Here is a 24,907-nt window from a genome sequence, read left to right on the forward strand (position 1 = left end):
AACATTTGGTTTAACAGAATGTAAAGCCGTTCAGAAGACCCTGAAAGCAGCCTCACACAAGAAACATAGAGACCCCAACCACCTGAGTCTGAGATGCCTATGACACCATACAAAGGCAATACAAAACCATCCTCAGGAGGAAGAAGCAGCTACATTTCCATCAAACTTAACCAACTCCAAGACTCCCTTCAAGACAACTTCTTTTGGGAACCATGGAACCACAGGGGCACAAAAAGCAAGAAAAGCAACATCCAGCTCCAGTACTTCAGAGACCTCTACAAAAATATCCCAAAGGAAGGACAAAGCCAAGAACAGAAAAACAATTGCAAAACTAAAAGCAATGGAGGAAAATGTTAAACATTTCCCAAACCCTCTGGATACACCAATAATATTAGCGGAAGTTACAGAGAGAATCTCTTCTATAAGGTGCAGAAAAGCCAGTAGCCTTGATGGAATGTCACCACAAGTGCTGAAAGACAGCCCACCGAAACACAGACTGCAAGGGCTAGACTGTTTAATAGTGTCGATCAATAGCGACTTCCCTCATACCTGGAACCAAGGCCTCATCACACCCAGTCACAAGACTGGGGACAGGTTTGGCACTGCCAACTACAGAGGCATATGTGTCAGCAGAAACCTGGGGAAAACGGTTCAACAACATCCTGAACAAGAGGATCCTCAGGTTTCTCACCGAGCACAACATCCTTCGCAAAAGCCAAGCATGGTTCATGCCAAGCCACAGGTTGATCACCCTGCACTGCCTCATTCAGAGCCACGGCCCCTACACAAAGCATGTTAAGATAAACGCTTGTTTTGTGGACTTTAATAAGGCCTTCTACTCAGTATGGTACCTGGGACTGTTTCTGAGACTGCTGGAGAGCGAAATAGGAGGAAGGATACATGAGGTTATCAAAAGCTCCTACACCGAGAACTGGTGCAATGTGAGGGTGAACAGGAAAAGAATGGCTTATTTCCAGCAGAGTCACGAAGTCAGACAGGACAGCAGTCTAAGGCCTCTTTCACACTTCCGTTTTTTGGCATCCGTCGCAATCTGTCATTTTGGCAAAAAAAGGATCCTGCAAATATGCCCGCAAGATCCGTTTTTTTGCCATACACTTATTGACGACGGATTGCGACGAATGGGCACACATCGCATCCGTCGTGCAACGGATGCGTCGTGATTTTGCGGCCCGTCGTGACAAAAAAAAGTTCAAGGGAACGTTTTTTCGTCTGTCGAATCCGCCATTTCCGACAGCGCGTGCGCGGCCGGAACTCCGCCCCGGAACTCATAATGGGCAGCAGATGCGTCTGAAAACTGCATCCGCTACCCACGTTATGCACAATTGTGCACAACGTCCGTCGGTACGTCGGGCTGACTGTTTACGACAGCCCCGTACCGACGGAAATGTGAAAGAGGACCAAGACCAATGCTCTTCAACATCTACATCAATGAGCTGGCCAATGCCCTTGAATCCCCCTTGGCACCAGGTTTCACACGCCTTGAAGCCCAGGTGAAATTTCTGCTTTATGCAGATGACCAACTGATTCTGTCACCAACCGAGAAAGATTCCCCAAGACAAAAGGAAATCTTGGGAGAAAGTCAGCTCCACATGGGTATTACCCATGAACCCAAAAAAAAGCAACATCATGGTCTTCCAGAGGAGAAAAACAAGATTAGATCAGCTCACTTCATTTGTGCTAAACTGCGCTTTTACAGAAGCGGACAAATACACCTACCTGGGCCAGGAAATTCAACCGTCGGGGAGCTTAAAAAAAACCCAGAGACTTTTTTAAAGAACAGTGTGCTGGTCTTTCTCCTATCTGACATGACATGGACAATGGGAGAGACATCAATAATAACCAAGGAGTGTGATCACATTTAATTTCATCCCAATTATAAAAGAAAAATTCAATTAGTTACAAAATAAGAAGTAATCTTACCTGAATATCTTTTTGTTTTTGAAATAATAGACGAAGAGGAATAATCCTTTTACTGTAACAATATACTCCCCCTAAAAAAAGAAACAGAACATGTATATTGGCTGGCTGCAAAAAGTGCTTACAGGCTATACTTGCAAAAAGAGGAGCCATAAGGTACTAGCCATGCAGGGGCCCAAACTTTTTGCATTGGCCTATTTTCTTTTTGTAATTTTTAAAATTTAAAGAATAGAATTGGACTTTGCGATAATTTGTCTTCTAAGACCCTCCACAACAGCCCCATGGCAGGTTACCTCCCTATCCCAATTAGGGACAAGAAACACAAGAGGTTAACTAGCCCCCCCACCACCACCACCTTCTGTTCTCAGTGTTTTTCTAAAAGGACCACACCACTATGAATATGCTTTAAATATTTATTAACACCGATGATTTATCATACATAACAAAAAGAGCTGGAAACTACACATGCTGTCGTGGAGGGTCTTAGAAGTAGACTCACCGTTAAGTCTGTTTCCATTTTCTCTAATCCCCTCCAAGACAGCACCACAGGATTAATACCAAAGCATAGTGTTTTCTGGGAGAGACAATAGCTTGAAGGACTTTCCTGCCAAAGGCTAAATCCTTATTTGACATCAAATATAGCCTGCTGTATATAGGAAGCTATGTGGGGGCTCATGCTGTATATAGGAGGTTATGTGGGGGCTCATGCTGTATATAAGAGGTTATGTGGGGGCTCATGCTGTATATAGGAGGTTATGTGGGGGCTCATGCTGTATATAGGAGGTTATGTGGGGGCTCATGCTGTATATAGGAGGTTATGTGGGGGCTCATGCTGTATATAGGTGGTTATGTGGGGGCTCATGCTGTATATAGGTGGTGATGTGGGGGCTCATGCTGTATATAGGAGGTGATGTGGGGGCTCATGCTGTATATAGGAGGTGATGTGGGGGCTCATGCTGTATATAGGAGGTGATGTCGGGGCTCATGCTGTATATAGGAGGTGATGTGGGGGGCCATGCTGTATATAGGAGGTTATGTGGGGGCTCATGCTGTATATAGGAGGTTATGTGAGGGCTCAAGCTGTATATAGGAGGCTATGTTGTATATAAGAGACTGAGCTCATACGCTATATAGGGGGATATCAGAATACTTAATTTTGCTCAATATTAAGTGATACAATTAAATATAAATAATTATAATCAATATGTTATTAATATTAATATTGAGCAGAATTAATTTCAGCCTATTGGGTCGGCCCTCCACAAGACACGGTATTCATGTGGCCCCTTGGGAAAATTAATTAATTGCCCACCCTTGCAGTAAAGGCTTGCTAGGAACAAACAATCATGTATCAAGATTACAGATCCACATATTTAAATTTATCAGGATAATAAACACAAAAAAAAAGTTAACACTCACATTTCTTCCAACAGCTGTAGATTTTGGTGATTGACTGACATCTGTAAAGAGTAATGTCCTTTCTTTCGCATTATATTCTTGTTCTGTGGTCTTTGGCAGCTTTACAGACATTAACTGAAAAGTTTCTGAAAATTAAGATTTGATTGTCATTATGGATTGCTAAAACGATCACACTAGCAAAGTCCACAACAGTTCTGAATATAAGGATCATCCATAAGGGGGATGGCGCAAGACAAAAATATCCCACATACAGATGTGTTTATCCGTAATGGTAATCTCTACTCTCCATTAGTTACCCCTAAAAACAGACAGGAGGTGATAGATTTAAATAAAAGAGATCCAGCATATGGATATCTAATATTAGTTTCATGTAGCCCTCCCATCAAAGTTTTTATTCTCTTAAAGGGAACGTGTCAGCAGGATTGTGACCAGTAACCTACAGACAGTGTCAGGTTGGTGCCGTTATACTGATTACAATGATACCTGGTGATGAAATCCGTCTTGTGGTTGTTCTTTAATCTTTATTTTTAGTTTTGGGTGAATGAGATTCCCGTGCTCAGGGCGGCCTGTGGGGGTCTCCATGTGGTGCTCTGCTTATGTATTCATCTATATGGCTTCTGACAGGTCACAGATCCCTAACTGACCTGCCCATTAACATATAATATCTATATATTCTTCAGCAGGCGTCGCAGCATGATCACATGTATAATGTGAATTTTTTTTTTTTTTTATAATGAAATAAAGAAAGAATAGGTATCATTGTAATTGGTATAATGGTCTTAAAGCTGTCTCTAACATCATGTCCTCCCTCTATCTGAAACTGAACCTGTCAAAAACTGAACTCCTCGTGTTCTCTCCCTCTACTAACCTACCTTTGCCTGACATTGCCATCTCCGTGTGTGGTTCCACCATTACTCCAAAGCAACATGCCCGCTGCCTTGGGGTTATCCTTGATTCCGAGCTTTCATTCACCCCCCACATCCGATCACTGGCTCGCTCTTCTTATTTGCATCTCAAAAACATTTCTAGAATTCGCCATTTTCTTACTTTCAACTCTGCAACAACTCTTACTGTTTCTCTTATTCATTCCCGTCTGGACTATTGTAACTCTCTACTAATCGGCCTCCCTCTTACCAAACTCTCCCCGCTCCAATCTGTCCTGAATGCTGCTGCCAGGATCATATTCCTCACCAACCGTTACACCGATGCCTCTACCTTGTGCCAGTCATTACACTGGCTACCCATCCACTCCAGAATCCAGTACAAAACTACTACCCTCATCCACAAAGCACTCCATGGCTCAGCACCACCCTACATCTCCTCTCTGGTCTCAGTCTACCACCCTACCCGTGCCCTCCGCTCCGCTAATGACCTCAGGTTAGCATCCTCAATAATCAGAACCTCCCACTCCCGTCTCCAAGACTTTACACGTGCTGCGCCGATTCTTTGGAATGCACTACCTAGGTTAATACGATTAATCCCCAATCCCCACAGTTTTAAGCGTGCCCTAAAAACGCATTTGTTCAGACTGGCCTACCGCCTCAACGCATTAACCTAACTATCCCTGTGTGGCCTATTAAAAATAGAAGAAAAAAAAACAAAACACATAATCAGGTTCCTTGCATCGTGTTCTCATACACTTTATGCAGTTAATAGCCCTCTGTGTCTGTACTGCTGTCTGTACTGCTACACACTTAGGCAGTTAACTGGTTCATGCAGCTTTACATGAACACCCGAGCCTTACACTATGGCTGGTCCAAATAACTAAAGCAATTGTTACCATCCACCTCTTGTGTCTCCCCTTTTCCTCATAGTTTGTAAGCTTGCGAGCAGGGCCCTCATTCCTCCTGGTATCTATTTTGAACTGTGATTTCTGTTATGCTGTAATGTCTATTGTCTGTACAAGTCCCCTCTATAAGTTGTAAAGCGCTGCGGAATATGTTGGCGCTATATAAATAAAAATTATTAATTAATTAATGGGCACATTACACTGTCTGTAGGTTACTGGGCACAATCCTGCTGACAGGTTCCCTTTAATATACTAGAGCCATCATATTATAGAGCACTTTGTACTTTACAATTGCTCATTTTCCCTTTCTAACTCAGGTAATTCTTCACTTTTCCATTAGGTCTATGCCCTCACATGATTACAAACAGACCAGCTGAATCCTTCAAAGCTCCATGTAGAAACAGGAAGTATATTTTCCACAAATATGTATGAGTCAAGAGTCCATGCAAAAGTATAACAAATATTAAACCCTCTTGCCACCCCCACAGGTCAAGCAGGAAGAGCCAGGCGAAGCACCAGAATTGGCACGTGTAATAGATGCGCCTTTTCTTGGCAGTTGTGGGCTGCTATTTTTAGGCTGGGGGGAGGCAATATCCATGACTCCTTAGCAGCCCGAGAATAACAGCCCCCAGCATTCTACTTTAGCTTGGCTGGTTGTCAAAAATGCAGGTTTTTTTTTTTTTTCTTAAGAAAATTAAAAAAACTGGGGAGACCCCTGTATTCTTAACTAGTCAGGATAAAGCTGACAGCTGAAGGTTGCAGCCTGCTTCTGTCAGATCTGCGATGCTGGTTATCAAAAATAGAACAGACCCCACATAATAATAAAAATTATTTATTTATAGCGCAGGCGCCGGCCATCAGTGACGCCTGCACTCGCTGTTATTAGCAATAGCAGGCATAAGCTTATGAGAGCAGTACTTGCAACAGCCGCCGCCTGTGACTGGAGGTAAACTGTTTACCATTGACTACAGCTGCTGGCTCACGCGGTCATCTGACAGCGTGGGAACGCAGCTCTCTGACCGGTGGTAATGCTCTTAAAGGACGATCAGAGCCAGTGTTTGCCATCATGCACGACAGAGTGGCCCCCATCTGAATGGGGTCTGGGTTAGGGTACTGTTCTGGTACCCGAACCAATCTATATCTATATATATATTTATTTTCGGCTAAACCCAAACATGCATCGATTCACCAATCACTACTCAGAAAAGGTAGTGTGCCACTAAAAACAACATTTTCTAAATATCGTACATCTCCGTACTGCTAAGGCCGGGGTCACACATGCGAGTTTTACGGACGTAAGAGCGCAGAAACTACGTCCGTAAAACTCGCATTACATACGGCACAATTATTCTCAATGGGGCTGCTCCTATTAGCCGTATATTACGGATCCGTAATATACGGCTTTCTACGGCCGTACAAAATCGCAGCATGCTGCGTTTGTCAGCGTATTGCGCAAAAAAAAAAAATCGCCAATGAAAGTCTATGGGGGCGAGAAAAATACGGATTCCACACGGACCAGCAGTGTGACTTGCGAGAAATACGCAGCGGTGTTAGTGAAAAGTCGGTAATTCAATTGCCGGCTTTTCATTTCTCCTGCACAAACCCGACAGGATATGAGACATGGTTTACATACAGTAAACCATCTCATATCCCCTTTTTTTTTTGCATATTCCACACTACTAATGTTAGTAGTGTGTATGTGCAAAATTTCAGCGCTGTAGCTGCTGAAATAAAGGGTTAAATGGCGGAAAAAATTGGCGTGGGCTCACACGCAATTTTCTCCGCCAGAATGGTAAAGCCAGTGACTGAGGGCAGATATTAATAGCCAGAAGAGGGTCCATAGTTATTGGCCCCCCTGGCTACAAACATCTGCCCCCAGCCACCCCAGAAAAGGCACATCTGGAAGATGCGCCTATTCTGGCACTTGGCCACTCTCTTCCCACTCCCTGTAGCGGTGGGATATGGGGTAATGAAGGGTTAATGCCACCTTGCTATTGGAAGGTGACATTAAGCCAGATTAATAATGGAGAAGCGTCAATTATGTCACCTATCCATTATTAATCCAATTGTTTGAAAGGGTTAAAAAACACACACACATGATTTAAAAGTATTTTAATGAAATAAACACAGCGGTTGTTGTAATAATTTATTGCTCTCTCAATCCATTTCCAGGCCCTCGCTTGGCAAAATAATAAATGCACAAGATACATACCTTCTGATGTCAGATCACTTCCCACGATGTAATCCATCTGAAGGGGTTAATAATTTTACAGGCACGAGCCCTGCTAAGGCACGAGCCCTGCTAATGCACTCGCTCGTGCTTATAATTCCCCGGCGAATGAATGAAATGTAGGTCAATGACCTACATTTCCTTCAGTCGCGGTGATGCGCCCCCTGGTGGATGTCCTCATATGACCTGGAGCGTGGGAAAAAGTTCCCAGGCTGCAGTTCATGAGAACATCCAGCAGGGGCGCATCACCGCGACTGAATGCAAGTACAGATCCAGCTTTCCTTTCAGCACCCGGGGAATACAGGCACGAGCGAGTGGTTTATCGCAGCTCGTGCCTGTAATATTAGTTAACCCTTTCAGATGGATTACCTCGTTGGACGTGATCTGACATCAGAAGGTATGTATCTTGTGCGTTTATTATTTTGCCAAGCGAGGGTCTGCAAATGGATTGAGAGAGCAATAAATTATTAAAACAACCGCTGTGTTTATTTCATTAAAATACTTTTAAATCATGTGTGTGTGTGTTTTATTAACCATTTAGTACTATTGGATTAATAATGGATAGGTGTCATAATTGACGCCTCTCCATTATTAATCTGGCTTAATGTCACCTTACAATAGCAAGGTGGCATTAACCCTTCATTACCCCATATCCCACCGCTACAGGGAGTGGGAAGAGAGTGGCCAAGTGCCAGAATAGGCGCATCTTCCAGATGTGCCTTTTCTGGGGTGGCTGGGGGCAGATGTTTGTAGCCACGGGGGGCCAATAACCATGGACCCTCTCCTGGCTATTAATATCTGCCCTCAGTCACTGGCTTTACCATTCTGGCGGAGAAAATTGCGCGGGAGCCCACGCCATTTTTTTCCGCCATTTAACCCTTTATTTCAGCAGCTACAGCGCTGAAATTTTGCACATACACACTACTAACATTAGTAGTGTGGAATATACAAAAAAAAGGGGGATATGAGATGGTTTACTATATGTAAACCATGTCTCATATCCTGTCGGGTTTGTGCAGGAGAAATGAGAAGCCGGCAATTGAATTACAGATATCGCGCTGAATGAAATCTAAATACAGACTATATATATATATATATATATATATATATATATATATATATATACATACATATACACACACATATATACATATATATATACTGTATATATGTTTTCCCGAACATTTGAGCACATAAATCCATTAGATGTCGGTTTTGCAAGCCTGCGCGAAAATCTCGCAGTACGGATGCCATACGGATTACATACGGAGGGTGCCATGCGCAAAATACGCTGAAACACCCCGACTACGGATCAATATTTTGGGAACATTTCTCCGTATTACGGCCGTAGTACGGACGTATAATACGTGGCGTATTGTCTTATGCCAAGTGTGACCCCAGCCTAACACAGCAGTGATCCCGCTTGTGTAAATTACAGAGGACAAAATCCGTACAGGCTATATGCTGAAAATGTGGAGTCAAGTATGTTTCAAGCTTGTTTGTTCCCAGGATGAAAGAGCACCAGTAGGGCTAGAATTACAAGTTGTATTTTCATAGTGATTGGTCGTACAATGTCTCTTTAGCACCAACCGCTATACAAGGGCCAAATGTGCTGAGGGATGTGGTACACCACGTCACTGGTCGTATAGTGTCCCTTTAGCCCTATCAATCTCTATATGAGGGCCAAATGTGCTGAGGGATGTGGTACACCACGTCACTGGTCGTATAGTGTCCCTTTAGCCCCATCAATCCCTATATGAGGGCCAAATGTGCTGAGGGATGTGGTACACCACGTGACTGGTCGTATAATGTCTCTTTAGCCCCATCAATCCCTATACGACAGACGAATGTGCCGAGTGATGTAGTACACCACGTGACTGGTCGTATAGTGTCCCTTTAGCCCCATCAATCCCTATACGAGGGTCGAATGTGCTGAGGGATGTGGTACAGGGTTTCTTTAGCCCCACCAATCTGTATATGGGGGCAGAATGTGTGAAGCGATCCCCCCATCAATCCTTATATGGAGGGGCAGACTTGCCAAGAGATGCTGGATCACTATACAGGTTTCCAGTCTGGCAAGGTAGAAACTGATATGTGCGCAAAACAACCGATCATTTATATTTATATTAAGAAAGATTATCATTTGCATAATATATAAAGGGACAATGCAAAGGTGTGAAACACAAGCAAATTCTAAAAACTATTTCCATGGACCTGCACTGCAGGGAGCAGAGGCTTACATGTAGATTGCTTGAGTGATGTGTAGGAGGCTAAAAAGGTGGCATTTTTTTTTTATATGGGAAAAACCGGGTGGGAGGATTGTGTAAGTGCTTAAACAGCAGCACATCAGTGATCGTTCCAATCGCTGCAATTAGAATCACGTGCTATTTGTATAACACAGCCAGCCCATGGTAGACATGCAATTTTCTAACATGACAATGATCCGAAAACAAACAAATAAGTTAACGGTTTTATTTCTCAAGAAGACGGGGTGAAAGTGATTTAGTGGCCAAGTAGGCTCTGGTCCAGCCGAACACCATGTCCCGTCAGCCCCATCCTGAGCAGAGCAGTCGACTACATCACTATATAGTTCCTACACCAAGTACATCCTTCTTTGTCCCACTTCTATTCACTAGTGCAGCTTCCACTTGGCGCTACAACCAAATTCACATTTTTAATAGAAACCAGAATATGAAGTAAATTGTTCTTTTGTAGGATAAAATATCAGCTCACCCAAAGGTTCCTTTGGTTTAGAATCCAAGAGTCCTTCAGAAGGGATGTGCGAATAACGAGTCCCATTTTACCAAAATAATAGACTTGTAATTATTTCCAGAACAAAAATACCCACATTCATAAAAAAAAAAGTGTGTATTTTTTTACCTCCTGTCAATGACCGATTACAACTTAATCTTTTGCGGGATGACGATGTAATGCATAAAAGTCAACCACGGAATTAAAAAAAAATAAAAAATACAAACTATACAGACTCACCAAATTGAATTTATTTGGGCATATGTTGTCTAAAAGGAGCCCTAAGGACATTTCCAACTTGTTAAAGTGAATTTCCAGGGGAACACTTTTCCTGTAAATTGTGGCGTTTGCAGTTTGTGTGGAATGAGGACAAAGCACAGAGCAGATTCTCACCTGTTGAGTCCCGGTTTTCTGCTGCGATAACATACACAGAGTCATGTTTTGAAGTAGCATAGAGGCCAAACAATTTGAGCCCAATGTGAAAAGTCTAAAATACAAAAGTAAAATGGATGCAGTGAATAAAAAAATAAAGCGCAAACTGTTTAGCTAAAGCTGAAATGACACCAACAGTACCTTTATTAGAATGCCATCAATAAAGTCCCATAACTTAATGGTTCCATCCAATGAGCAAGAGTAGAGCTGTAAAATAAGTATAAAAATGAAATATTATAAACGCAAAAAGTGTTTAAGAACAAGCTCTAACCCTGCCTAGCAGACCCTAAAAGATGACTTGGCATCTAACGCATGCATTGGGGGCTGCAGATATGGCGGCTGCATACTGGAGCTTTAGCAATGCATATGTATAATGCCTTGCAAAAGTATTCATCCCATGTGAACTTTTACACAATATTTCATACTACACCCACAAACAAATGTTTGTTTGGTTTTATTATAGAGCTTTTGTGTGATACACCGACACAACAGTAGCAAATATTTGTGAAATGTAAAGAAAATACAGGGTTTTCTAAATATTTTGAATTCTACATCTGAAAATTGTGACGTGCATTGGTATTCAGCCTCAACGAGTCAATACTTTGTAGGATTACCTTTTGCTGCAATTAGGCTGGGTTCACATTGCGCTAGGGCAGTCCGTCTAACGGACACGTTTTTAAGTAGTAAAAACGCAATGTAACAGACATTGTAACGCACCCATAGACTTTCATTAGTATGACGCATTGTAACGCATGTAAAAATTGGCATGCGTTTGCAACATTCCGTTTTTTTATGACGTACCTTCGAACGCGGCCTGCAGCGTTTTTGGGTCTGGTCAAGCTAACGCAAGATTAACGGAAGCGCTAATTCTGCCATTCAAGTCTATTGCTAACGCAGCCAGACGAAAATCAAGCAGAATGTCCAAATGAAACCATACATTGGATTGCGTTAATGAGGGTGGTGGGTGGTCCATGAGGGTCCATGTGGTCATGTGACAGTTCACTCAATGCTTGCAAAATGGAGAATGTTTTCCATACACACCCAACACTGACAAAAGAGCAACAAAAAAAAAAAAAATTAAGAGAACAACTTTATTGACAGTGCCTGAACGCAGACAAACGGATGCTTCACGAACGGACATCAAAATGACAAACACAGTCACGTTCGTTAACGCATGCGTTAACGTGAAGCCAAATTTTCACCAAAATTTGGCTCATTTCTGGACATGCGTTTAATGGATCCGTTAAACGGATTGTACTAAACACAATGTGAACCTAGCCTTACAGCTGAATGCCTTTGGGGTACATCTATCAGCTTGTTTTACCAATTTTTCTTTGCAAACTAGCTCTAGCTGAGTGATATTGGATGGAGGAGTCTGAATAGCAAATTTTCAAGTCTTACCACAGATTCTCAATGGGATTCAGGTCTGGAGTATGATTGGGCCATTCACACACATGAATAGGTTTTGATCTAAACCATTCCTTTGTAGCTCCTGCAGTATGTTTAAGGTCCATGTCCTGCTGGAAAATTAACCTATGCCCCAGTCTCAGGTCTTTTGGAGGAAAATCTGCGGTTACAAGATTGCCCTGGACTTCGCTCCATGCAAATCAACTCTGAACAGCTTTACTCTCTCTGAAGAAAAGTATTCCCACAGCATGATGCTGTCACCACAAGGTGAGATGCAGTGTTCGTTTACTACCACATAGTGTTTTTGCATTTGGCCTAAAAAGTTCTACTTTGGTCTCATCTGACCAGAGAACCGTCTTCCACAGTCCGCAATCAGGACTTCTTATGGCTTGCTTTCAAAAATAGCTTATTTCTTGCCATTCTTCCATAAAGGCTAGATTTATGGAGTGCATGACTAGTAGTTGTCCTGTGGGCATATTCTCCCACCTGAACTGTGAATCTCTGTAGCTCATCCAGAATGACCATCGGCTTCTTGGTTGCTTCTCCAATTAGTGCTATCACTGCTTGGATCAGTTTAGGTGGACGACCATGTCTTGCAGTTGTGCCATACTCCTTCCATTTTTGGAAGATAAATTGAACAATGCCCTGTGACATGTACAAAGTTTGGGACTTTTTCTTTTCTTTTTTTTTTTAATTTAACCCCTTCACCCCCGGAGCTTTTTCCGTTTTTTCGTTTTTCGCTCCCCTCCTTCCCAGAGCCATAACTTTTTTATTTTTCCGTCCATATGGCCATGTGAGGGCTTATTTTTTGCGGGACGAGATGTACTTTTGAACGATACCATTGGTTTTACCATGCCGTGTAACAGAAAACGGGAACAAAATTCCAAGTGTGATGAAATTGCAAAAAAAGAGCACTCTCACACTTGTTTTTTGGTTTGGCTTTTTTGCTAGGTTCACCAAATGCTAAAACTGACCAGCCATTATGATTCTCCAGGTCATTACGAGTTCTTAGACACCTAACATGTCTAGGTTATTTTTTATCTAAGTGGTGAAAAAAAATTCCAAAATTTGCTAAAAAAAAAAAAAAAATGCATGATTTTCCGATACCCGTAGCGTCTCCAATTTTCATGATCTGGGGTCGGGTGAGGGCTTATTTTTTGTGTGCCAAGCTGGCGTTTTTAATGATACCATTTTGGTGTAGATACGTTCTTTTGATCGCCCGTTATTGCATTTTAATGCAATGTCGCGGCGACCAAAAAAACGTAATTTTGGCGTTTTGATTTTTTTTCTCGCTACGCCATTTAGCGGTCAGGTTAATCCTTTGTTTTTATTGATAGATCGGGTGATTCTGAACGCGGCGATACCATATGTGTAGGTTTGATTTTTTTTTTAATAGTTTAATTTTGATTGGGGTGAAAGGGGGGTGATTTGAATATATATATATATATATATATATATATATATATATATATATATATATATATATATATATATATATATATATATATATATATATATATATTTATATTTATTTTAAACCACTTTTTTTTTATTTTGGCATGCTTCAATAGCCTCCATAGGAGGCTAGAAGCATGCACAACTCGATCTACAGATCACCTCTATGTAGCAGAAAGGCAGGTGTACTTTGAGCGCCGACCACTGGGTGGCGCTCAAAGCAATCGGCCATCAACAACCATAGAGGTCTCAAGGAGACCTCTGGTTGTTATGGCGATGCACTGCTGACCCCCGATCATGTGACGGGGGTCAGCAGTGCGAGCACTTCCGGCCGCGCGGCCGGGAGCGCTAGTTAAATGCCGCTGTCAGCGCTTGACGGCGGCATTTAACTAGTTAATGGGCGCGGGCGGATCGCGATTCCGCTCGCGCTCATTGCACGCACATGTCAGCTGTACAAAACAGCTGACATGTCGCGGCTTTAAGGTGGACTCACCGCCGGAGCCCACCTTAAAGCAGGGGATCTGCCAGCTGACGTACTATTCCGTCAGCTGGCAGAAAGGAATTAGACATAGCTCTTCTCCACTACTTTAACTTTTACTTGTCTGGTGTGTTCCTTGTTTTCATGATGCTTTTTGATTGTAATGTTCTCAAACAAACCTCTGAGGCCTTCACAAAAACAGGATTTTTGGTTGCTTAACGTAAAATCAGTTTCTTGGAGCCTCCATTGGGGGGGACACAGGAACCATGGGTGTATGCTGCTGCCACTAGGAGGCTGACAAATAAAAAAATTAGCTCCTCCTCTGCAGTGTACACCCCACCGACTGGCATTATACTCTTCAGTTAGTGAGAAAGCAGTAGGAGATAAATAAGGTTGAAAACCATAACCACAAACTTGAGAACTGTAAACGTGAGCACAGTCACAGAACATAAAACAGAAACTGAGAAACATTGGGAGGGTGCTGTGTCCCCCAATGGAGGCTCCAAAAAACAGATTTTACGGTAAGCAACCAAAAATCCTGTTTTCTTTATCGCCTCTCATTGGGGGACACAGGAACCATGGGACGTCCCAAAGCAGTCCCAAGGGCGGGAAGAAACAGACTTCCATCAGGCCAGAGGACTCAACACTGCCGCCTGCAAGATCCTTCTGCCTAGGCTGGCGTCCGCCGAAGCGTAGGTATGGGCCTTGTAAAATTTGGCGAACGTGTGAATGGAAGACCAGGTTGCCGCTTTGCAAAGCTGTAGGGCGGAAACCCTGTGGTGCACCGCCCAGGAGGCGCCGACTGCCCGGGTAGAGTGAGCCTTGAACCCAGGAGGGGGCACTCTGTTCTTGACCCGGTAAGCCTCCAGAATTGCCGTTCTGATCCAGCAAGCAATAGTCGCCTTAGAAGCCGGTTGGCCTTCTCCGCGAGCCATCAGGAATGACGAAAAGAGAATCCGTCTTCCGGAAAGTGGACGTTCTATCCAGGTAGATCTTCACTGCCCTGACGAGGTCCAGCTTGTTCAACGATCGCTTTAGAGGATGAGTCGGAGCTGGACAAAAGGAAGGTAAAACGATGTCCTCGTTGAGGTGAAAGGTGGAAACCACCTTAGGAAGAAAAGAAGGTGGAGGCCTGAGGACCACCTTGTCCTGGTGGATGACAAAGAACGGAGGACGGCAAGACAGGGCCGCCAACTCGGAAACGCGGCGGATAGAAGTGATGGCCACAAGAAAGGCCACCTTCCAAGATAGACCTGACAGGGGGACTTCCCTCAGAACGTCCAGTACCAGGTTTAAATCCCATGAATCCACAGGGGCCCTGTACGGAGGGACAGCGTGGGCTATTCCTTGAAGGAAGGTGTTAACCTGTGGTCGGGAAGCTAAAGTCTTCTGAAAAAGGATGGAAAGCGCAGAGACCTGGCCCTTCAGGGAACTAAGAGCTAGGCCCGAATCCAATTCTGCCTGAAGGAAGGCCAAAATGGAAGGCAGAGAAAAGGACATAGATGAAACACGGTTGGACTGGCACCAACAGAAGCCTTCCAGGTACGATAGTATATCCTGGAAGACGAAGGCTTCCGAGCCTGAATCATGGTGTGAATCACCCGGTCCAAAAGGCCGCACGCTCTTAGAACTGCGGTCTCAACAGCCACGCCGTTAAACTGAGCGACCGAGAATTCGGGTGGCAGATCGGACCCAGAGACAGCAGATCGTGCCTGTCTGGAAGGCGCCAGGGAGCGTCCGCGAGAAGACTGACGAGCTCCTCGAACCAAGCTCTCCTGGGCCAATCCGGGGCGATCAGAATGACCGGCACCCCTTCCGTTTTGATCTTTTTCAACAGTTTGGGAAGTAATGGAAGGGGTGGGAACAGGTAGGGCAGCACGAACTGTGACCAAGGAATGGCCAGAGAGTCGACGCCCACTGCAAGAGGATCGCGAGACCTGGAGACGAACTGCAGAACCTTCCTGTTCATTCAAGATGCCGTGAGGTCCACGTCCGGAGTGCCCCATCGAAGACAAATCTGATGGAAGACCTCCAAATGCAAGGATCATTCCCCTGCCGCGAGACCCTCGCAGCTGATGAAGTCGGCGGCCCAATTGTCCACGCCGGGGATATGCACCGCGGATATCACCGGAACCGTTGCCTCTGCCCAGAGGAGGATCGTGGATACCTCGGCCAAGGAGCTCAGAGTCCCCCCTTGATGGTTGACATATGCCACCGCCATGGCATTGTCCGTCTGAATTCGGATTGGAAGGCCCCTGAGAATCCCTTCCCAGTGACGAAGGGACAGAAAAATTGCCCGGATCTCGAGGACATTGATCGGCAAGGTTGACTCCTGTGCCGACCAGCGGCCCTGTACAGTCAGGTGGCGAAACACCGCACCCCAGCCGAGTAGGCTGGCATCCGTCGTCACCACTTGCCAGTGGACTGGAAGGAAGGACCTGCCCAGGGAGACGACCGTTTGACCCGGGGAGAGAGAGTCGGATCGGGCGGTCCAGGGAGAAGACAGACCTGTTCCACTAAGACAGGATGACTTGCTGAAGAGGTCGCGAGTGAAATTGGGCGAAGGGAATCGCTTCCAATGTTGCTACCATCCTCCCCAAAACCTTCATGGCCGATCGGAAGGAGGGAGACCGAGGGCCCTGGAGCATGCATATGTCCCGACGAAGAATGGATCTCTTGTCTTCAGGAAGAAAGACCTTGGTCTGACGAGTGTCGAAGAGCATGCCCAGAAAGATGATGCGCTGAGAAGGAATAAGGCAGGACTTCTTCCGGTTGACCAGCCACCCGAAACGGGCTAGGGTGTCGAGAACGATGGACAGGCTTTCGTGGGCCTGAGAAAAGGACGGAGCCTTGATGAGGATGTCGTCGAGGTATGGAAACAGAACCAGGCCTCTGACCCTCAAGATGGCCATCAGCGCCGCCATGATCTTCGTGAAAACTCTTGGGGCGGTTGCAAGACCGAACGGCAGGGCGACGAACTGAATATGTTCCTGAAGCACTGCAAAGCGCAGGTATCGGTGATGTCCCGGGAATATCGGAACATGGAGGTAGGCGTCCTGAATATCTATGGAACACAGAAATTCCTGAGCCTCCATGGAAGCAATTACTGAACGAAGGGATTCCATCCTGAAGTGCTTCAGACGCACTCTCTTGTTCAGCAATTTGAGATCCAGAATGGAACGCACCCTGCCGTCTTTTTTCGGTACCACAAAAAGGTTTGAATAGAAACCTGTGAACCGTTCTTTTTCTGGGACGGGAACAATTACCCCGGCTTTAAGGAGAGAAGTGATGGCTGCGAAGAAATCCGGAACTAGAGCGGGGTCTCTTGGAGGTCGGAATATGAAAAAACGATCCCGGGGTCGTGAAACAAACTCCATCTTGTATCCCGAGGATACAACTTCCCTGACCCATGCGTCCACTACTGAGAAGGTCAAGACGTCCCTGAAGAAGAGGAGATGGCCGCCCAGCCTGGGAGGTGGGCTGACAACTAGCCGAGAGTCATGCCGAGGTGGTTCTTCCAGGCCTGGACCTGGAGGATCTACCCTGGGAGTAGCGAGGACGCCAGGAAGAAGTGGGCCTAAAGGATACCGTCTTCTTCTCTTGACGTGCCTGTGGCATCAGTTGCTGCTGGGAGAAGGAATTTGATGCCGTGAAGCGACAAAAAGACCGAAATTGACGTCTAGGGCGACGAGGCTTGGCCTGGGGAAGAAGGGAACTTGTGCCCCGTGTAGCGTCCTTAATGATTTGGTCCAGCTTAGAACCAAAGAGACGAGACCCCTGAAAAGGCAGGCTGGTAAGGGACTTTTAGAAGACAAATCCGCCTGCCAGGCCTTAAGCCAAACGGTCCGGCGGATTGCAACCGCGTTGCTGGACGCCTGAGCCGCACAAGACGCGGCGTCCAGGGAGGCGGAGACCAGATATTCACCCGCGTGAGAAATCTGGTTGGCAAGTTCCACCAGCTGTCCGGATGGAACCCCGTTCAGAATGCCCTGACGGAGCTGTTTGGCCCATTTGGATATGGATTTTGAAACCCAAGTGGAAGCAAAGGCCAGGCAAAGACTAGCTGAGGCCGCTTCAAAGGCTGACTTCACGAAAGATTCTATGACTATCGTTAGAATCCTTCAGAGATGCTCCGCGGGACAGTGTGAGGACCGTGTTGGTGGACAGTCTGGAAACTGGAGGGTCCACTGAAGGAGAAGCAGTCCAATTAGCGGTGAGCTCCGGAGAAAAGGGATATAAAACGCCAAGTCGCTTTCCTCTCTGAAAGCGTCTGGTCGGGTTCTCTCTTTCTCTGGTCATAATCTCCTCGAATTCTGCGTGAGGAGCGAAAAACTTGGAAGGTGGTTTAGCCCGTCTAAACAAAACCGCCTGATCTGCGGGTTCCGTAGAGGACTCCTTGATGCCACAGGTTAGATTTATCGCTCCAATGAGATTCTGAACCATATCCCTCATGGTAACGATTTGGTTCGAATCCAGCTCCCAAACATCCTCCGAAAGCGCATCAGAGAACGCCTCGCCTGACTCAGCAGAGGAGGATCTGGAGGAAGCCGACCGCAGAGGAGGACCGAGTGGCGAGATGGAGCGAGAAGAGGACTCAGACCGACGTTCCTGTCTGGACCAAGGAAGGCTCAGGCGGAGGCTCCTGCGACCCGCTGGCTACTGCGGGGGTCTGCAGAGGTAATCGGTCTAGCACGGACACCAGGGTTTGAGACACCCGTGTTAGATCGGCCACCGATTGTGACAGAGAGGAAGCCCAGCCTCGGATGGGGGTATTACTCTCGGGCGGGGCCGGAGGATCCTGGGCGGTGGGAACAATCGGGTTGCTGCAGGCCTGACAGAGCGGAGAGGACTGACCTAAGGGAAGTTTGCTGTTACAGGATGAACATGCAAAGTACTTGACTGAGGAAGAAGTAGGAGGACGAGAGCGGCCCCCTTTAGAGTTAGACATATTGAAGAGGTCCCTGAAGAAAATGCCAGCGGGTTAGGGGACAGTGGGGCAGAGGGGGGTGTCAGTCTGCAGTGCAGAGCTACTCACGGCAGACGAGAAAACGGATAAAAGGTTGCTGCCGGCCTGGATGTCCCGCTTGCGGTGGATCTCCGGAGAAAAAAGTGGAGCTCCTCCCCTGCGGCCTCTGGTGCTGCAATCCGCGCAGATGGTGTGCTGTGCCCCCAGAAAAGAACGCTCTGCGGAGCCCTTTGGCGAAAAGGCGGGGCACGTGTGGAATCTCCTGCCCTGTGAGTCAAGCAGCGGCGTGGAGGAAGGGGCGGAGTCAGCCGAGATGGCGCCGGTGGGTGGTGAGTGCAGGGCACAGTTTGTCGGGGGCGGGAGAAAGCCCGCCTGAAGAAAGCGGAAGTGGAGGAGCGCGGTACCGGAAGTAGGCCCCGGCAGAAGCCGGGACCTAAATTAGAGGCCGGCACCGCCAGAAAAAGAGACCGCGGCCCCGGAGCAGTGCGCCGCAGAGCAGCGCGGCAGCCTGCCAGGTCCGCCCAAGGTAACGGAAGTGTCGGGGTCGCGGAGCCGGGAACTAAATTAGAGGCCGGCGCCGCCGGAGAGAGGATCGCGGCGCTGAAGCCCGCAGGGAGTAAGTAGCGCGGCAGCCTTGGCAGGCACAAGACGCATTGCGGCCGCAGGGATGCACCTGTAAGAGGAGACATTGTGGCCGCCGAGCAGTGCGGCTGTAGGGAGAGCACTGAGGCCCTGATTTAGGGGATAGCTCAGGAGGAAGCACGGCGGCCTGAAGGGCCACCGCGCGAAGAGATACTGCTCGTGTTGGTGCCCCTGGGATCCCTATTAACAATAAAGGTCAGCGCCGCCATAAGAAAATTGTGCAGCGCATTTAGGGACTTCTAATCCCCCACACTGCGAGGGAGGGCAGGGGAAGAGCTGGGAAAATTTAGGGGAAATACTCACCTAAACATCCCACGCAGTTACTAACCTGAGGGGAATGAGACGTCCTCGTCTCCTCCAACCAACAGGCTCTGGTGGGCGAGTGGGTGGGGGATGGAGCCAGGACCAGACTTCTAAGCACGCTTGTGTACTAGGCTCTTAGTCCTGGAGAGGGATCTATGAGGATACGGGGTGGCAGTACACGCCGTAATCAAAGTCCGTATTATGGGACTACAGGTGTGACTGTTCACCCTGTATCCCTCCGGAAAAACCTGAAAAGAAACTACGCACATTGAGGTAGATAAGGGTCTAATGAAAGACCCGTGTCCACCTCCTACTGACCCTAAGCTAAACTGAAGAGTATAATGCCAGTCGGTGGGGTGTACACTGCAGAGGAGGAGCTAATTTTTTTATTTGCATAGTGTCAGCCTCCTAGTGGCAGCAGCATACACCCATGGTTCCTGTGTCCCCCAATGAGAGGCGATAAAGAAACAGGAGTGGTAATACTGAGAAATAAAATCTTGTGAAATGTATTAGGTGCATCAGACTACAGGGGGTGGAATACAAATGCACATCACAATTTTCAGATTTATATATTAAAAATACTTAGAAAACCATATTTTTTCCTTTACACTTCACAAATGTGTATTACCGTACTTTCGGTTGGTATATCATAAAATCCCAATGAAATACAATTAAGTTTCTGGGAGTAACAAAAATATGTGAAGAAGTTCTCGGGGTAGGAACACTGTCACAGCACTATAAGCAGAATAAGTTTACACAGTTTAAACTGTGAACAGAACTCATGTCCAATAAAAGTAGGAGATTCAGATTGGTCATTGTTCCCATTTCTTAAAAGCCTAGAAGGTATTAGAAGTGCTTTATTAGCCCCCTCATACCCTCTTTAATAACGTTTGCATTGTAACGAAATGTTAAAGGGAACCTGTCACTGTCACACCCCCCCCAGGCCTTTTTAACTAAAGGAGCCACCTTGTGCAGCACTAATGCTGCATTCTGTCAAGGTGGCTCTTTTAGTTGGGGTCCCTTCCAACGCTGAACTTTTCTTTTTTTTATAATTTGCCCGCCATACCTGTAGTCTGTCCGGGGGGGCATGTCTTTTTCCCCTGGATACAAACGCCTCCCAGCCATCACTCAGGCCATCCGGGCGCCGCCTCCTCTGCAGTCATTAACGTCCCCGACGCCTGCGCTGTAAGTTTGTTTTCCTTTGGGGGCATGCGCAGTTTGCGCTGCCCTTCGACTCCCATCATATGATGGGAACTTACAGCGCAGGCGCCGGGGACGTTAATGAAGGAAGTGGAGGCGGCGCCCAGATGGCCTAAGTGATGGCTGGGAGGCATTTGTGTCTGGGGGGAAAATACATTTTCCCCAGGCAGACTACAGGTAGGAAAGGCAAATTCTAAAAATTAATAGTTCAGCGTTGGAAGGGACCCCAACTAAAAGAGCCACCTTGACAGAATGCAGCATTAGGGCTGCACCAGGTGGCTCTTTTAGTTAAAAACGCCTGGGGGCGGGTGACAGGTTCCCTTTAAATTTATGTTTAAAAACTAGGTTTATTTGTCCCTGTTCTCCCAGCAGACACTGGACTAGCTTGAAACCATGAGGACGTTCCAGCAATGTGACCGATATCCCAGCTTGTGCACGCTTCTTTCCCTCCACCCTGGTCTCCCTACATACACCCGGATCACAGTGGTGCTACATTCAGCCATCTGTAACACACCTATACATAAATGGTTACTCACAGACTGAACTGAAATATTTAAATCAGTGTTTACATAATATACTGTATATTGTATTATTGCTTTCTTCCTACTATAGAATTATAATATTTGTTTACATTTTGCTCTTTGCATATTATATGGATCTGATAAAGCCACAGAACTACATTACTGTCTCCTGCTACATTGGCACTTAATTTTCATTCTTCATACACTTACATTTGCGTAAGTATTTTTATGTGATTGTTATATGTCCACATGACTGAATAATATATTTATGTTAAGACTGTGTTGAGAACCATTTGTGAACATAGATATGCTATAGTTTCTTTAGGTACATAACTATTTATTTTGAATACGGATTATTCGGTTTATTCACATAACGAAGTGTCTGCTGTCCTATTTTATCTGACAAATTAGACTACTTTCACACATCAGCTTTTTGCCATCAGGCACAATCCGGCAAATTTTGGAAAAAACTGATCCGGGTTTTTTTGCCGCCGGATCAGTTTTTTTCTCATAGACTTGTATTATTGCTGGATGGCCTCACGTTTCATCCATTTTTCGCCAGATCCTTCAAAAATTGTAGGTCCGGCAGCTGGAGAGAACGCACAGAAGAACTTTTTTGTGTCAGTCTAAAAAACGGCCAGCGAAGGATCTGGCGCCATGTGGCTTTTGCTATAATGGAAGCCTATGGCGCCGGATTCGTCAAAAGGGTGACTCTCCCCCCGGACCAGCTAGTGCATGGATATCAGCTAGTCGGATCCGTTGCATCAGTTATTCACAATTTGCAACGGAACCGTGTTTTTCCAAAAGTCGCCAGATTCAGCCTGAGGGCTAAAACCTGATGTGTGAAAGTAGCCTTACACAGACTCATTATGTCCTGGTCTGATACCCAAAAAAGGGTTCAGAACAGGACATGCTCCGAGTATCTCACACAAGTCTATAATTTCATAGATGTGAGAATAGATCCATGAAACTTTATGGTGCAGTTTTCCAGCCAATAAAAAAATTGGGCACAAATGGGAAGTTTCACACAGATGTGAGAATTTTGCAAACCACTGAGGTAGCAATGACTGACAGCGCTCCCAAAGTTGAGGGGTGACAGTACAGAAAGCACAGATGATAAACCTTCATTTAAAAATAATAAACTCACATTCAGAGTTTAAGGCTAATTCAGGCATCAATGAAGAAGGTATTAGTCGGCTGATAATCTAATAAGCCATTATACTGAAATTTTTTTCTTCACTTCAACTCCATAACTATTGTTTTGGCAACGTACTCTTTAAGAAACACCAGTTATGTAAAAAAAAAACAAGGCTATTAACCTGCTGATATGGGGTTAATAGCATGTTGAATCTGCTCAATGCTGGCACCGCTAATAGGAGGAAATTAATCGTATTCCTCCTGTCAGCATTCAGCTTTTAGTCAGTGGGTAGGCGAAGCGTTCAGTCACCACTCAATGCATAGTGAATGGCGGCTAAAACCACAGCATTGAGCTGGCTGTCAGTCATTGCCAGGGCGTGGTTACAGACGATTCTCACGATACACTGAGCGGTGACTAAAACCACATCCCTATGATTTAATGAACATCTGTGGAGAAAATCCAATCTGCCAGAAGAATTCATACATTACAAGTTTATGCTTTAAACATACAACTCTGCCCCTCAACTCTCCCAACAAACCTATTTCAACACTCAGCACCTCACTATCCAATAACCCTAAACATCTGACACTTCATTCCCTACTCAATCCAAGAGTGTTCATTACCCCTGCTGTCACCACTCACCTAACAAAAATATTCAACCTCTCTTCTGGTATCTCTCCCTCATTGGAAAGATGATGAGTTCAGATTTGTCCACATTGAGTTTGAGGAAGCGAGAGGAGAAGAAGGAGGATATGGCTGATAGACACTCCGGGATTCTGGACAGCAGGGAGGTGACGTCTGGGCCAGAAAGGTAGATCTGAGTGTCATCAGCATAAAGGTGGTACTGGAATCCATGAGACTTTGAGGTGTCCCAGGACGAGTGTATAGATTGAGAAGAGTAGGGGTCATAGAACAAAGCCTTGGTGGACTGCAACAGAGAGAGGGTGGGATGAGGAGGTAGTGTGGGAGACGCTGAATGTGCGGTTGGAAAGGTATGAGGAGATCCAGGATAGGGCAAGGTCTTTGATGCCAAAGGAGGAGAGGATCTGTAGTAGGAGGCAGTGGTCAACTGTGTCGAAAGCAGAGGACAGGTCTAGAAGGAGGAGCACAGAGTATTGTCCGTTAGCTTTGGCTGTATGTAGGTCGTTAGTGATTTTGGTCAGGGCTGTCTCAGTTGAGTGATGGGGGCGGAAACCAGATTGTAGATTGTGAAAGAGCAAGTTAGATGAGAGGTGGGAGGAAAGTTCAGCATGGACGTGCTGCTCTAGGAGTTTGGAAGCGAATGGGAGCAGTGATACTGGGCGATAGCTGGATATAGCTGTTGGATCGAGGGTTGGCTTTTTAAGGATAGGCGTGATTGTGGCATGTTTGAAAGCAGAAGGGAAGGTGCCAGAAGTTAGTGATAGGTTGAAGAGGTGGGTTAGGGATGGGATAAGAGTGGTGGTGAGGTTGGGGAGGAGGTGGGATGAGGTCAAGGGCACAGGGGGTGAGGTGCGATTTGAAGAAGAGACAATTAAGCCCCCCTTCAGTGATGTTGGACAGGAAGGTTATGGGGTTTGGGCATTGGTATGGTATACAAAGGGTTTGTGGTGGTTGAACAATGAAGACTTGCCTTGTTTGGTCGATCTTATTTTTAAAGTGTGTGTCAAAGTCCTCAGCAGACATGAGGGTGGTTGGACGAGGCAGGGGGATGCGAAGGAGGGAGTAAAAGGTTTTGAATAACTGTTTGGGGTTGTAGGATAGGAAGATACGAGGGTTGTGAAGTAGGCCTGTTTAGCAGAGGTGAGAGCAGATTTAAAAGCGAGTGTTGCCTGTTTGAATGCAGTGAAGTCGTCTTGCGAATGTGTTTTCTTCCAACGCCGCTGTGCATTGGCACTATAGAAATATTATTACTATTATTATTACACACTCTTGGGAGAAAGGTAATTTCCTCCCAGCAGCGAGGCCATCTATGCAGGCTCCTGGCAGGTTTAGAATGACTTCAACCTGCAGACTAACTGCAGGTTTATTGTTTTTTTTACATTGACAGTTTCTCTTTAGAGGGAACCTGTCAGTCATCACAATTTAGTATGTCAAAATAAAGGTATGACAATAATGGTGATTTATTCTGATGTAATAGATCCCTGTAGGGAAGAAACGCATATCCTGGGTGTTTAATTCACATTACAAGTTTTTGTGCAACTTCCTTCTTTGTGCATCTGTATATGGAGTCTGCTAACTATTCTAGGAAAATCTGCG

General features: G+C 45.7%; 1 protein-coding gene across 2 annotated transcripts in view; it reads right to left on the bottom strand.

The window, feature by feature from the left end:
- Positions 1–24,907, bottom strand: part of WDR75 (WD repeat domain 75) — a 129,616-nt gene that overhangs the window by 84,687 nt on the left and 20,022 nt on the right. For both annotated transcript variants that reach the window (XM_077275589.1, XM_077275590.1), the window contains 4 exons: positions 10,701–10,766; positions 10,521–10,614; positions 3,358–3,482; positions 1,942–2,012 (listed from right to left, as the gene is read on the bottom strand). In XM_077275589.1, coding sequence (XP_077131704.1) covers positions 1,942–2,012; positions 3,358–3,482; positions 10,521–10,614; positions 10,701–10,766 — 356 coding nt within the window. The remainder of the gene's footprint in view (positions 1–1,941; positions 2,013–3,357; positions 3,483–10,520; positions 10,615–10,700; positions 10,767–24,907) is intronic.

This window comes from Ranitomeya variabilis, chromosome 7, assembly GCF_051348905.1.
Source record: "Ranitomeya variabilis isolate aRanVar5 chromosome 7, aRanVar5.hap1, whole genome shotgun sequence".
In the NCBI taxonomy this organism is placed as follows: Eukaryota; Metazoa; Chordata; class Amphibia; order Anura; family Dendrobatidae; genus Ranitomeya; species Ranitomeya variabilis.